The sequence below is a fragment of the Populus trichocarpa genome, chromosome 1 (genome assembly GCF_000002775.5).
Source record: "Populus trichocarpa isolate Nisqually-1 chromosome 1, P.trichocarpa_v4.1, whole genome shotgun sequence".
In the NCBI taxonomy this organism is placed as follows: domain Eukaryota; kingdom Viridiplantae; phylum Streptophyta; class Magnoliopsida; order Malpighiales; family Salicaceae; genus Populus; species Populus trichocarpa.
The window spans coordinates 7,967,104-7,982,961 of NC_037285.2; the positions used below are offsets into that span (position 1 = coordinate 7,967,104).

The 15,858-nt window shown below is 31.8% G+C and overlaps 2 protein-coding genes across 2 annotated transcripts; both read left to right on the top strand.

Moving 5' to 3' along the window:
* The first annotated feature begins 1,068 nt into the window (after window positions 1-1,068).
* LOC7479292 (transcription factor MYB10) lies at window positions 1,069-3,380 on the top strand. Its single transcript, XM_002297978.4, has 3 exons — window positions 1,069-1,338; window positions 1,499-1,628; window positions 2,284-3,380. Exons 1-3 carry the CDS (start codon window positions 1,206-1,208, stop codon window positions 2,948-2,950), a joined length of 930 nt encoding a protein of 309 aa, XP_002298014.1. The 5' UTR covers window positions 1,069-1,205; the 3' UTR covers window positions 2,951-3,380.
* A 3,901-nt stretch (window positions 3,381-7,281) lies between these two features.
* Window positions 7,282-9,060, top strand: LOC127904533 (uncharacterized). Its single transcript, XM_052448714.1, has 3 exons — window positions 7,282-7,720; window positions 7,853-7,932; window positions 8,368-9,060. Exons 1-3 carry the CDS (start codon window positions 7,282-7,284, stop codon window positions 9,058-9,060), a joined length of 1,212 nt encoding a protein of 403 aa, XP_052304674.1.
* The last annotated feature ends 6,798 nt before the right edge of the window (window positions 9,061-15,858 follow it).

Here is a 15,858-nt window from a genome sequence, read left to right on the forward strand (position 1 = left end):
CTATAAAATAATATTTAATTAGCTTTGTCAAAACTTGATTTTAACCCTGTTTGTTCTTGGTTTAATTTTTAGACGGGTTAAAATTAAAAATAAAAAAGACAAGGATTGATGTTTGCTTAAGAACTTGATTTATCAACATGTGAAAGATTAGGGACCATAGTGCATGTTTCTTTTCTTGATAAAGCCAGCTCTTAGATATAGCTAATCCTTTAAAGTTTTGATTTCAAGTTTTAAATTAAAAGGATAAGTTTTGTTTTATAAAAAAAAAATTTGAGCTCAAAGTATTTCAGGACCCTTGTATTATAAATACAGATCCTGGTGCATTGAAAAAAGAAATCCTATGGAGATATAAAAACAAAAGGCTTCTTAATCCTCAAATTTAAAAAACTACCAAAACTTCAAAAAACTAAATTTATTACAAAATCATCATTGAAAAAATAGAATAGATACAAAACTCGTAGCTGTGAAATGTATTCTAGAATCCTTTTATTTTTATAAAAGAGATAAGCTTCGATATTTCATAATTAAGTCCTCTTAATTATAAAATATAATACTACATGGTATCCTTTTCTTTGTTACAATAGTTATACAAGATAGAAAGAGTGAAATTCCTGAATATTAGTTACATATATTTATCATCATCATATTCCTAAAAAAGAAAAAAATTCACAGTACCCCCATAACGCTGGAATCAGGTTCTCCAAAGGTTGATGTCTCTCCTTATTCCCCTAGTGCGTCACACTATATATAATTGAGATTTACATGATGCATGGGACCGTGGCAAGGGAATATTACAGAAGCTTTCCTTGAGAAAGAAAGAAAGAAATGGCTAGGTCTGTGAAACAACCGGCAATGCCTTTAGGGTACGTGAGTTTTGGTTACGTAATACAATTCTAAACTCTACGTAGAAAATAGTAAAACACAGACACAAACCGTGAGAGAATGAAAATAAGAGCTGATGAAATGTCGTTTTAGGGTTAGATGAATATCCGGGTCCCTTTGCATGGACCCCATCTTGTTTCGATCCATGTCGGCTCATTTTGTACTTGTGTTACTTTTAAATGGGGAGAGAGAGGATCAATCGTTCTTGCCTCGCATCTCCCCACCCCCCACCAAAAAAAAAAAAAAAAAAAACAGCTAAAGAAATTAACCACACTCAAAGAAACACTAGAGGAAGGAGAGATCAATAACAGATATCTCATAATATGGGTCACCATTCTTGCTGCAACCAACAAAAGGTTAAGAGAGGACTTTGGTCACCTGAAGAAGATGAAAAGCTCATCAGATATATCACTACACACGGCTATGGATGTTGGAGTGAGGTTCCTGAGAAAGCTGGTACGTACTTGTCTCTCTCTAGCTATCTCTCTTTCGAAACTTTGTTTCTTGTTTTATCTATTTATTTCCCCCCGGTAATTAAGCTCTGTTCTTGTTTAATACAAGTATAATTGGTTAATTATGCTTGCTCTTCTTAATTTGATTTTGTTGAACATTTTAGGGCTTCAAAGATGCGGCAAGAGCTGTCGTTTGAGATGGATTAATTACTTGAGGCCTGATATAAGAAGAGGGAGGTTTACTCCAGAGGAGGAGAAGTTGATAATTAGCCTTCATGGTGTTGTTGGAAACAGGTTTTGCTATAAACTATATACATTCGACATTTTCAATTACAAGTTTGATACATAGAGATTAATAATAATCTTCAAATTGGACCTCGTAGAATTCACCAATATTTAAGTCTTGCAATGAAGCGAGTTCTTATTTCTTACAGTTTTTCAAAAAAGAATATGATGAGTGCTCTAAAATAATCTTGAGACTTCATTCCTCCTCTTGTTTTTGGTGCTTATGGGGGGAATTTATTCTTTGTTGAATTTTTAATGAAAACTTGAAAACTAAGTTTTGACATGCGTTTCTACATTTTTTTTTATAAAAATAAGCTAGCTATAAGCAACCTCATAATTAATTAACGTTTAAATCGTTCTTTAAGCACCCATCAACTGCATTATGGGAGACGTTGAGAAAGCAATATCAGAGGTTGCAATGTATGTTTTCAGTTGAAATTAATACCTGCCTACGCTATGCATAGCACTATCTCGACAACATTAATTTTCCCTTTCTCTTTCTGTAAGATAATTAATTAAATAATGTTAAAGTTACTTCAAATCCTTGCTTCTCTAAACTCAGACAATTTAACTAAATGAATCGCTTTGTCTGTTGTTTTGTAATTAATGTTTAATCTATAGTTTTTTGATAGATTTTATAGCATGCATAGTTGATTGATTGTAGATGGGCTCACATAGCAAGCCACTTGCCTGGAAGAACAGACAACGAGATAAAGAACTATTGGAACTCTTGGATTAAAAAGAAGATACGAAAGCCTTCAACTTCTCCAACCATAACCAATGCAACTACCGGTACCGATCATTCAAATATAAATTATGCCTCAAACCAGCTAGATTTATTGCATCAAGATTTGACAACAAGGACACAAATCCAAGAAACCCTATTTTCATCTTCAGCTCCCTTATTTATGTTTGACACGAGTACCTCGCTTGATGGAATTGCCGATAGTAGTGTACGTGGAGAGGTTTTCCCTGATTCGGCAAGCTTGAACATGGAAACTTGGAATTCAAACCAGCACCATCAAGTTCAAGCAGCACTGCCGCCGCAAGCAACTTTTAGTATTGGAATGGATACAAATTACTTGCCTCCATTGATTGACAACATGATGCCTATTGAAATGCAATCCTGTAGCATGAATGAAGAAGGGGAGATATCATTGGAGTGCTTACAGAGGCAAGAGTTGAATATTGAATGGGTTGAATCACAGCAATGCTCGAACTTTCTTTTTTGGGATAATGTTGAAGAATCAGTACTTGGTGGAGAAGAAATTGCACCAAATTCATCTAACATGGGAGCTGCTACACTCTCTTCTTTCCCTTCATCTCTATAAGATATTTATGATGGTGAAAACTGCCCCCCCATCTCTCTTCTCTCTTGATCTTTCTATATATAGAGCTTTCAGAATGATCCAGGCTTTTGAAGACAGTTTTCTTTTTTCTTTTTTATATATTTCTTTTCTTTCATTTCTACCCCTTTTAGCTTCCAGAGGTGAGATTGTGAAAACGTGAGGAGATGAAAACATTATAACTGCATAAGTATTCATGCAATCTTGTTTTCGTGTTTGGAAACAGATCAGAGGAAAGAATAAAGGAAACTGCAACAAACCCCAGCAGAGTTTGATCATAATTATGGTGATGTCAATGAGTGATTCTTTTTTTTCTCTTTTCTTTTTCACTTTTCCAGAATCTTGAATGACATTTCTATTGGATTTCTATGTACATCTTACTCATGACAAGCTAATACATTGAGAATTTGACCGACCTTGGTGAGAGTACTCCGTAGAGTTAATTTCAAAGATTTTTTCCTCATTTTTTTCCATTATAATATCATTTTGATTTTTTAATTTTTTAATCTAAAATAATATTATTTTATTTTTCAAAAATAAAATAAAATCATTTTAAATTGAACAGATAAACCAATAACCTACTTAATATTGAGTCAAATGTCGAATAATTATAATTATAATCACATAACACAAAAAATCACTTTCTATTGTGTAGTGTAGCACAAAGTTTATTATATCTCTCACTGAATCTAAAAAAGATAAAAAAAATCAATGTTCAATCCAATGTGTATTGACGCCTTTTTAGTGCATTGCATTAATTGAAAAAAATATTTAATGTTGAATAATAAAATTAAAAATAAAAATCAACTAAAAAATTAGCCAAGTTAACTCAGGTTAACATGTCAAACTTAGATCCTGAAACTAGAATAACTCCATAGAAATCAAATCAAAACAAATTATGGAACTTAATTCGTAATCGCTTAGTGTTGAAGGATGAAATCTAAAAAACCAATAAAATAAAAAATATAAAAAACCACCTGAGTCAACTCAAGTCAATCAAACAAACTCGTTAGTTGAGTTATGAGACCAGAATAACCTCATAAAATTTAAACAAAAACAAATTATGAAACCTTATTCTTAATCAATCTAGTATTGAATGATAAAATTGAAATATAATTCAACTAAAATAGGACAAAAAAAAACCTTGAGTCAACTATCCTAACCTGCAACCCAAGTCTTAAGATTATGTTAACCTTATAGAAAAAAAAACTAATTCTCAATCAACCGAATATTGAAGGATTAAATAAAAAAAATAAAATATCCAAGTCAACCCAAGTTAACTTACCAAACCTAAGTCAGGAGACCAGAATAATTCTATGAAAATCAAATAACAAAATTATAAAGTCTAATTCTCAATTAACTCAATATTGAATGATAAAATTGAAAATAAAAACATTCAATGAAAAGAAACAAAAAAGCACCCTGAGTCAAGCTATCTAACCCATAAAACTCATGACTCGAGTTATGAGACCGTGATTCATAGAAAGCAAATCAAGAAACAAATACAAAGCTCAATTCCCGATCAACTCAATGTTAAAAGATGGAGTTAAGAAAAATATTAACTAAAATAAAAATAAAAAATGATCCGAGTCAACATGGTTAACCCGTAAAATTTGCTACTCGGGTCATGAGAATATGATAACTCCATAGAAAATAAATCGAAATAAATTATGAAATTCAATTTCTAGTAAACCTAATATTGAATGATGAAATTGAAAAAAAAAATAAGTATGAAATTAAAATAAAAAAATATCCTCAAAATTTTGAGGACCAAAATGAAAAAGATATTTTCATTTCACTATTCATTATTACTAAATACCAAGGTGTCTTTTAGTATATGTTAATTAATTATAATTGTTGTATTGTGATATCTGAGATTAAATATATTAAAATATTTGATAAAGAACTGTTGTGATACGATGGGAACAAAATCACTTAATAACGTCATAATTTACTATTGTGCCATTTGATGTGAGCAGAACAGAATGACTTAACTAAGTGATAATTTATTGTTGTGTCATTTGAATTAAAATTCTCATCGAAGACATAACTCAAATTAAATATTTTCTTAAAAATTAAATTAAATTGGTTCACACATAAATTTTTCTTTGAAAAATACAAAATATATATCATATATATATATATATATAAGTTGAGAAAAAAAAAAACAAGAATCAATATATGACGTAGTTTTTTTTTAAATAAATAAAAACACTAAATAATTTAGCTAACAAGCGTAATAGTAATTAATTACTGGGTGTGTATTAAGGTAAACTACACTATAGATATTTTATAATTTTAAAATATTTAAAGTTATTTTTATCTTTTAAATGAAATACGCAGTTTTCCATTCAAAATACCATTTCCATGCCTTTTAAAATGGAAACTAACATTCATTTAACCAATTTTTATAAAACTCACGCTAAACTCTTAAGCAATTAATTTTTAAAATACTTGCAAGATTATGGGTTTAAAGTTGGGCCAATGTAAAGAATATAATTAGTCATGTCTTGCTTTTTGCTAGGGAGATCTGCACTAGAGAATCACAAGAACCTACACATTTTAACCCAAAAACTTCGACTTTCGAGTTATGAATCCATCTTATAGACAAGTAGTTCAATTTCCTCACTTGTTTTCAACGAGGAATAGTTCCATTTACCTGTGCACCAGACAAGTCTCCGAGTGTGATAATCATCGTTTCGAGTGCTGCAATGTTATCAAGATTTCGTCACTCTTATAAAAGCCTGCTAGTCATCTAGCTAGCTAGGAGTCCTCGCATACCCTTTACTCCCAACCTAGAAGCCATGGCGAGTTATCTATCCTGCATTTCCTCAAGGAGTCCAACTCTCTCTGAAAAGTCAATCCATATAATTTAAGCTTCTCATGTTTCCTTTTCTTTTCAGTATGAGATAATTAATATATACTCATGTATACCTGCACCTAGCAATTACTGACAGTGATATTAATACATAATAATTACATGAAAACTATTAACTAACTAAATCGATTACAGGTACGATCAGACATCTTTCGACATTTAATTTAAAGGAACATAGTGAGTGATGTTGATATATAAAGCTATTAATATTGATGACGCCGTCGTATTGGTTTTCTTCCAAAGATGATGACAACTTCCATAACCATATATATATATATATATATATATATATATATATATATATATATATATATATATCTGGTTATCGTGAAATATTCCTTGTGTTAAAGGACAAGCACATGATCATGCATCGATCGATGCTTCAATGGTTGCAGTCCTGCAATAATATTAAACCTGCAATTAATCCCTGCCATGTTTTCGGTTGCATGGCTCATTTACAGGTCATATATAATTCTCAATCTTAAGAGAAGTTTGCTTTCAATGTCTTTTCATCATCATTTCTCCCATGTTCAGTCAGTCTGTTCAATCAGTGTGTCGAAACTGCAACATCTAATAACAGTAATAATAATTATATAACAACAATGCAGCAACAGCATTGATAATAATACCTAGGCTACTTAATAATTGTACGTGGTAATTAATTAATTGCTTAAACTTGTTTATGCAACTAACTAGCAACGTTTCTTCAAATCTTCTTGCTAAATTATCAAGACACTTTAATGATTGCATCTTAATTTATTCACAGTACTGGACTAGCAATATTGCTCTGTGAGAGATCCTGCATGGTTTACTTCTTGTGTTGGGGTTTAGCTAACATGAACCCTTTAAAACTGATTAACCTTTTATTTTTTTATTAAAAGAACTAAAAGTTACTCCAGTGCCATGTCAAGTACTGTCCATTTGAGACACTGATTCAACCAGAGTTTTTTGAAATTTTGAGTTTTTTTATTTATTTTAGATTAACTATTTTTATTTTATTTTAATGTGTTAATGTTACCGAATTTAAAATCAGTGATTTAACTTAAATTATGAGAATATAAAAAGATCTCAATAAGTTAATTTGTAGCAATATATATACCTCTCATATCTGAGATTAACATTGCATATGTCATACTAAACTAACCTGGCTACACCATTGGCTATGATTTTTGTTAGACTTTAAAATATTAATATTTATTTCTCTACAGGCTATTATATTAACATTTTTTGTTAGACTTTTCTCAATTTCAAATTCTACAAGCTTGCTTGGAATTTCATTGCAGATGATCTGTTAGACCTGGCCAAGAATTTCTTCAAAACAGGTAGGCTTCCAAAAGGAGTCAATCATGCTTATGTTCATCTAATTCCGAAGACAGCTTCCCCGGTTGGCTTCAAAGATTTCAGGCCTATTAGTTTGATTCACTGCATTTACAAGATAATGGCTAAGGTTCTTTCTAGCCATCTGAAAGCGGTTATGCATGACCTTATTAGTGAGAATCAAACAGCTTTCTTGGCAGGGAGGCAAATAATTGATGAGTTTTTGGTTGCCAATGAAGCAATTCATTCCTTGAAAAGATACAGCGTGCCGAGCCTTATCTTTAAGGTGGATTTTCACAAAGCTTTCGATAGTGTGCAGTGGGATTATTTAGAGCAAGTTATGAGGCATATGGGTTTTGGTGAAAAATGGATTAATTGGATCAACACTTGCATCTTCATTGCAAAATTATCAGTGTTGATTAATGGATCTCCTTCTAAGAAATTCTTGACGGGCCGTGAGATTCGTCAAGGTGACCCCCTTTCTCCATTTCTTTTTCTAATTGCAGCAGAGGGATTATCTGTTTTATTTCAAAAAGCAGCTTCAAATGATCTTTTCAAAGGTATCCCTTTTGGAGACAGCTTTTGCCTCAGTCACCTACAATATGCAGACGACACTTTGATCTTCATGCCTGCTAATCTTCATATGGTCAAAACAGTTAAAAGGATCCTGTTGTGGTTCGCTATTTGTTCAGGTTTGCACATTAACTTCCATAAAAGCTCTTTAATTGGCATAAATGTTGGGGAAGATACTTGTGCTAGTATGACATATTCAGTCTTTTGTAGATTTGATTCCTTACCTTGCTCTTATCTGGGCATGCCTTTGGGATCCAATCCTAAAAGATTGTCTACATGGAAGCCTATTATTGAGAATTTCAGAAGAAAGTTGAGCATGTGGAGATGTCGTATGCTTAGTATGGCAGGGCGTATTTGCCTAATCAAAAGTGTCTTGAGTTCTTTGCCAGTCTATTATATGTCTTCTTTTCTTATGCCGAAAGGTGTCTGTAATATACTAACATCTATTTAACGAAGATTCTTGTGGTCTGGAGTGGCGAAGCAAAAGAAAATCTGCAAGGTACAGTGGCGTATTGTTGTGAAAGCTAGAAAAGAAGGAGGCCTCGGGTTGGGTTCTTTAATGTCTAAAAATATATCCATGTTTTTCAAATGGATATGGAGGCTAAACTTACCAGACCATGCCTTATGGAAACAGGTAACAACCCATTTTTACTCCCCAACTTTCGAGAATGGAATCCCAAAATTGCATGGTCATATTTCCCCATTTTGGAAAGATGTTTTGTCAATCTTGGATCCAAACAGTGTTATCGGCTTAGTATTGCGTGAAAACATTAAATTCATGATTAGAGATGGATCCTCCATTCTCTTTTGGTCTGACGTGTGGATAGGATCAAATGCTTTACGTAGCATTTTCCCTAGGCTTTACCAAAATTCTACTTTTCGGAATGGTTTGGTTAATGAGATGGGTCAATGGGTGAATGATCAATGGCGATGGAATTTGGTTTGGCTTAGGAACCTCTTATCTTATGAAGTGCAACAATATCATCATTTGCTCTCAATGCTGGAGCCAACGATAATTCGGCAAGGAAAAGATGACAAACTTATATGGCCATGTAATTCTGATGGAAGCTTCTCAGTTAAATCCTGTTGCACCCTAATTGATAATACCTCCTCTGCAAATGATAGAGTTTTCGAAGCCAATGTTTGGATTAAAGGGCCCCCTCCGAAAGTTCAGGTGTTTCTCTGGTTGGCAATACAGGACAAAGTTAGTACAAGAGCTTTTCTCCATCAACGGACTGTTTTGTCTGCCACACAAGCTTCATGTGTCTTTTGCAGCTCAGATTTGGAAACCTCAGAGCATCTTTTTATACATTGTAGGAGTGTTTGAATGAAAGTTTTGGATTAGTGGGGTATCCAATGTTGTTTACCGAGAACACTTGACTCGCTGCTTCTGCAGTGGCCCGAAATGGTACATGGCAAATTCCAAAGATCAGCTTGGAGACTAATTTCAAGTAGTACTATTTGGGGTATTTGGTTGCTGAGGAACAAAATTGTTTTTGAGGAGGGAACTATAAACTTGTTTGATTGTTTCTCCACCATCCTTCATCGGGTTGCTATTTGGTTGCATACTCAGGATTCAAACTTCACTTATACAGGAAATGACCTCTTAAGATCTTCTGATGGCATCAAATTGTGGTGTAATAAAAAATTTTAGGTAGTCTTTTTGTTGTTTATTGTTGTAGATCATTTTTTTTCTTTTCTCATATCCTTATATTTCTCTCTGGCTATTGGTTTTATGGCCTTTTTAATATACTCTCGATGATTATAAAAAAAATAATATTTATTTCTCTATTTTCTAGCAATCCAAGCCTTAATTTTCAATATCAGTGGTTGAGGATCCTCGAATTTGTTGGAGCGATGGTTACAGAAAAAATGGTACAGCTGTGTCAGCCAGGTAAGCAAAGTTTGAAACCTTGTTCTAATTAGATATCAGCTTAAGCATCTAATAATTGCCAGTATATATACTCATTTTCAATTGATTTTAATTTTTTTTTATTCTCTCCCTCAATTAGGTTAGCTTGCTTGTTTCCAGGACGGACAAGATGTCACAATTATATAAAAAAAAATGGATTAATGTATAGATAATTTTTTTTAAAAAAAAAACAAGGAAATTGCTAGAACATCCTGACCTAAGGCAGGAAATCACTAGTTACTTTTCTCCATTTTATATTATTTAAAAATCTAAAAAAATCTATGAAAAATAATAGCTTTAAAATTCTGAATTAACTATTTTTATTCGATGATACGAGTATTCTTAGATTAGCTCGTAAATTAATCAAGATTAATTTTTCTTTTTAGAATGATCTCAGAATCGCTCTAGATAAGCAAACTTAATGTGAGAGAGAGTGAGTATTGATAATTGGACTCCACACGTGACCATGTAGCTCGATAATATTTCCTGGAATGTTTTTCAGAAAATTAATCAACGGTGAAAATTGCGATTTAGGCCCATTTCAATATATTTTGCCATTTGAGCTGTATACTACAATGCTGTGGCCCATATATTTTATTATAGTGAGCCGGCCCATAAAGACCCGTAGCATAGTCCAATTGAAGCTCAAACTAGGAATATAGAAGAAATACAACCCTGAAAAGGCATCTGAAACCCATAATCGTCTAGGTTCTAGCTAGAGACTGCGGAAGCTCGTCTGTCGCTGCCGTCTTATCGCACACAAATTTAACCGATGGTGCTCTCTTTCCCAAAATCTGTGGGCTATCTAACTTAATTTTCTCGAAAACCAAACAAAAACTTATTGTCTTTTCAATATATATATTATTTTCAATTTAACCTATATAATTTTCTTCAAATTTATATTTGGAAAACCAATTAACCTATCTACCTTTTTATCAGCACAATTCGCTTGCCGAAATTGGTCCAACTTGTCTTTACCGTCTTCAATTGGACTGACAACTAAATTAGTTGATCTCATAGCTCAAAATCTCTTTCGCTGTCTTCATTTTCTGATGAATCCAAAAACGCAATGATTCCTTGCACCCTCTCTCCCTCCCCTACTCTTTAGCAGACAATATTTTGTGCTTTAAGCATACCCATTAGTTGCTATTTCGGCATCAAAATACGGAAGAAATGCTGAGTATCTGGACACTGATAAGCTAAGCATGTTCCTGGAAAGGCAAAGCTATAAAGATTGCTATCATGCTATACCTGCCAAGAAAAAAAAACAGGGCGGGCGTGAGGGGTTGAGAGGCAAATGCACATGAATCCCATGACCCTACAACCATCAAATCCTTAAAGCAGCTGGTTGTCACCGCTAGATCGATATGTGGATATGCTCTTACACTTTCTAGATAGAGAACACACATTTACGTTGTTCTTAAAGTAATTACTGAGGAGGTTGATGATCACATAATGACCAACACAAATATGAATTCCAATGTGTTAAATTCTGATTAGGTGTTTTCTTCTTTTGACAATGAAATTCTACTCGGTCTTGAGAAATAATTAAGTACTAGTTTTGCCCCATCATTTCACAGCGGGTTAGCTAAGAAGCTAACAATTATATAAAAAATATGAACATTGTTTTTTTGCCTGCTTCGTTGTGATAAAACATTTGAAATAAAAATTAAAAACTTGATTAGTATATTAAATAAGATTAATTAATTATAATAAATATGAATAAATAAATAAAGTTGGTGTAATTTCTTTCACCTAGTGGGCCAAGAGCAACTTGAATTAACTAATAAAATTTGCAACTCGGGTTATGAACACGATCTTAATTAGATATAAATTTTTAAAGATAAATGATACAAAAGGATGAAATTGCATTTTTTATTATTTTAAGTTAAATAAAAAAATTAATGAAAACAAAGGGTTAAATTGTATTTTTTTTAACTAAGTGGAAAATTCATTAAAAAAAAACCCAGGATATTGTGTCGTAACCTGTCAAAAACTTGATCTGCGCTAAGGATCAAACCGAGTCTAATAATATTTTTTTCTCAAATTTATTAAGCACTAAAACAAAGAACATAAAAAGAGCCCGGCACATTTGGGACACTAAAAAAAAAGCTCAGGCCCGTGCACTTGGACTTTATATTTTTTTTCTTTTTAAATTATGGATGACTTGCCGTTTGTTTTTATTTTAAAAAAATAATAATTAAATGACATGTGACTTGTTGAAGCAAACAATGTGTTGTTTGTTTGCCCACATTCCAGCCATCACAATGGTGGCTGGAAAATCAAGGCATATTTATTTTTCCCCTAAAACCCATTATGTAACAATTTCAACTAAACAAAACCTCAAAAACACCTTCAAAACACCTATAAACCAATTTATCAATGTAAGAAACCCAAAAAAATGGTCCTAAAACACAAAATCAAACCGAATTTGATTTTTCTTTCTTGATTTTGATCCATTTTTAGGTAATATTGAGGTTTTAAACAACCACCATCAATCTATTTTCTTCAAATGAAACACATGGATACCAAGATAAATTAATTTGGTGTCTGAAATATATGAAAACAACAAATTTCTCTCTCAATGCTGGAATCTAGCGAAACTTTCTTTGATGCAGCAGAAGCTAAAGACAAAAACACATAAAGAACACAAATGTTTTGAGTGAAATAAGTTGTAAATGTGAACCCTAAATTCATAGGTTTATTCTCTCTAAAATAACAATAATAAAGGCAGTCTTCTTAGGAGGTTTACAAAGCTTTAAATATGCTAGAAACTCTATCTCGACTAGAAAATAAAAAAACAAAAAACAAAGAAAATCCAAAATAAATAGGAAATAAAAAATAACATGGAAAATCACAAAAATCGCCAAAACCAGGGCATCGGGGCAAGATTTTTAAAATCTAAAGATTCGAAGGCTGTAATAGTAATTCCATTGCTAATATAAGGAAAACAGCCTTCAGAAAATCCTGTAAAAATTTAAGAACAATCCAACAGTTAGATCAAAAGTTATGGTTTTTTTGAGTCATCATTATGGTCTGACATGATCATAACTTTTCTTGAACCTAAACTCGTTCCACTAGTCCATAAATACTTCTGTTATGCCATCCATATAATATTTCTGGGGCAGATCCTTATCTAGTTATGGTAGACTCACACCTAATTACTTAGAATCACCTGTTTTTGCAAGTCCGACTATATCATTCTCTCTTATTCACAAATTAGGGACTTGAAAATAATAAAAATAAATTTTTATACCAAAATTGAATTTAAAAAAACATAAGGTACCGAACAGTTCTAGTTTTTAAATTTGGAGGACTAAATTATACTTTTCACTCCAACTTTAAACACAACATCTGTTTTGAACATCTTTTCTATATTGGTCCTCCTTCTTTCAATTTTGTCTCTAGCCAGCAAATACAAATCACTTGGCTATTAACTTTGCAATGAAAGGATTTAATTGGTGAAAACAAACTTTAAGGGATCATAATGACAAATAACAAAAAAACATTGCTCCAGTTCATGATGTATTGTGAGTTTGTGAATAGTATTTAACACTGTTTCAATTTATTTCTTATCGTTTTAGTAACCTGAAAAATATATTCTGGTCAAAGAAAGAAGAGCAAAGAAAAATGGACCCTTTCATTTGTTTTAAAGGGCTGAGCCTAGACTTTCTGATTCTCGGTCTTGTTTAGAATCTATAATAAAGTTGACTATAAAGAATGGCTTCTCTACAATAGCTGAGACATTTAGCTATTTTATATTATTTTCTTTGTAGTATATTTTTTTATATGTATAACAAAAAAAACCAATGGGCTATGAGAATTGCATATTTAGTCATAGATGATTTTTACATGATTTTTAATTCATTTTCAAATAAAATAATAAAATGTTTTTGTTGCAATTTATTTAATAAAATATTGAAAACAAAAACTATATGAGGCCAAATTTAAAGTAAACTCCACTCACTTTTATAGATAAAATTATATTGAAAATTATTCTATAACAAAATTATATTACATTGAACATTAAAATAAATTATGGATAAATGAGAAATTTATTTTAAAAAAGCCTTGATTAGCATTTTTTTGTTAAACATAGAAAATATACGAGACTTTTCTTATATTTTATATAATGAGAAGTTCACGAGTTACAAAATGAGCCTTAGCAAAGTATTTTAGGTTTAACTCACACACGCGCGCTCAACTCGGAACAATCATAGGTTTAGGCCTCAGATCACAAGCCACAGGTTTAGGTTGTTTTTGCTACCCTATTTTGGACTTAGATTTGGTTTATTATAAAATAATTCTTAAGCCTATAAAGTTTTTTCCAACCCATTTAAACATATCCAACTCATGAATAAAAAGTAAGAATATTCAGTCTTTCTCATCTTTATGAATATTTTTTTCAAAGGAAAAACATCTAGTTTTTAAGGCTTAAAATTTTCAGTTTCTTATTCTTTTTTATGGCAACTGATTAAGGTAAAATGACATAAATTAACTTTGGTAATTACCAGAATTAATTCTTCATTAGTTTTGGTTTCAAAAATCAATATAAATAGAGTTAAAAAATGGAGATATTCTACACACTTTTATGCATCTTGTGAATGTAATCAAGTTGTATGATATAATAACATTGTTGAACACTTGCTCTTGTTGGAAGAGTTATCAGAAACCCGAGGAACTAAAGTTCTAGTGGTAGAGAGATTAATTACTCTATCTTACTTTAGAGTTTTGTTAACCATGAAAAATATTTTTGAAGAAGAGTGAAAGAGAATGAATTAGTTTTTTGTTTAGTTTTCCATAAAATGACGTTACTAATGAAGTCATAAAAAAAACTTCACAAAGAAATTGAGCTTTCCATGGCTGGGTAAATGGACAATGGTGTAACTATCGTGATTGTGAGTCCTTGAGTTTTCTTGTAAAACAAGTTCATTATTGAAATATGAGACTGTCTAATGCTTAAGTTAAAAATTGTAAAAGGAATGTAGTATATATAAAACGACATGATTGACTGACTTTGTATGGTTGTATATTAGACTTGTCTTGTGTTATGGTTTGCTTGCCTATATGTATTTATACACCTAGTACTTGGAATTTCTTAATGAAGAAGGAGATCGTATCATTGGTGGAGAACTTAACTATGACCCTGGTCGTGGAGATGGTCATCTAGAGGGAAAAAAAATGTTATGTTATTGCTATTCATGCTTTTCGTATAGGAAAAAATCATTGGTTAGCCATGGTTACTCGTTGGTTGATGTGTTATGTCATGAATGTTGTGCCATACAGGTCATTCGCGATAGACAATGTCATTGATGCAAAAAAAAAATGATGATGTTCTGCATCGAAAAATTGTGTAGATAAAATGCTTATACGCGGCTCGTGAAAACTAAAAAAAAATTCAAAAAAAAATGTGATAAATAGAATTGGACGGACTAGATCAATACTAGATCGTTAGGCTAATTTCTAGCCCAAACAACTATAATTGTTTTTTAGATTTTTTTTTCTTGTATCATCATATATATATATATATATATATCTTCAATTCCTATGAATAATTAATTTGATATAAGTACTAAGAGGGTGTTTATTTACACGACATCTTTTGTTTTTAAAGCAAACCGCACAAATAACGTGTTTGGTTAATATTAAAACTTAATTTACTGTTTGTGGGACCCATAAAAAATTATGTTGAAACCACAGGTTTGCTGAAAGCAGCTGAGAGATGCTTCTTCCCTTCTCCTGCGGTCATGACAGTGGAGAGTGAATTAATTCACTCTTCACTATTTACGTGAATAGTGGAGAACGATTCCACTGTTCATGGTCGGATCGGGTCCGGCCCAAACCTAAATGTATTGGACCGGGTCCAACACAGTAAAAAAAATCCAATTTTTATTTTTATTTTTAATTGTGTGTTATTCAAAAAACTAATGTTTAACATTATTTAATGGCACTATATAAATTAGAAGGAGATCGCATGATGATGTAATATTTGCAAAATTTGATCGCAATCCCATTTTTGTTCCTAATGATATTTTACCTGATGTTGTTGCACTCATTACATAAATTAGAAGGAGATCGCATGATGACATAATATTTGCAGAATTTGATCGCAATCCCATTTTTGTTCCTGATGATATTTTACCTGATGTTGTTGCACTTTTAAGAAACCATAGAAATTGTAGTCATTGTCAGTTGGATTTCGTATGTGATGAA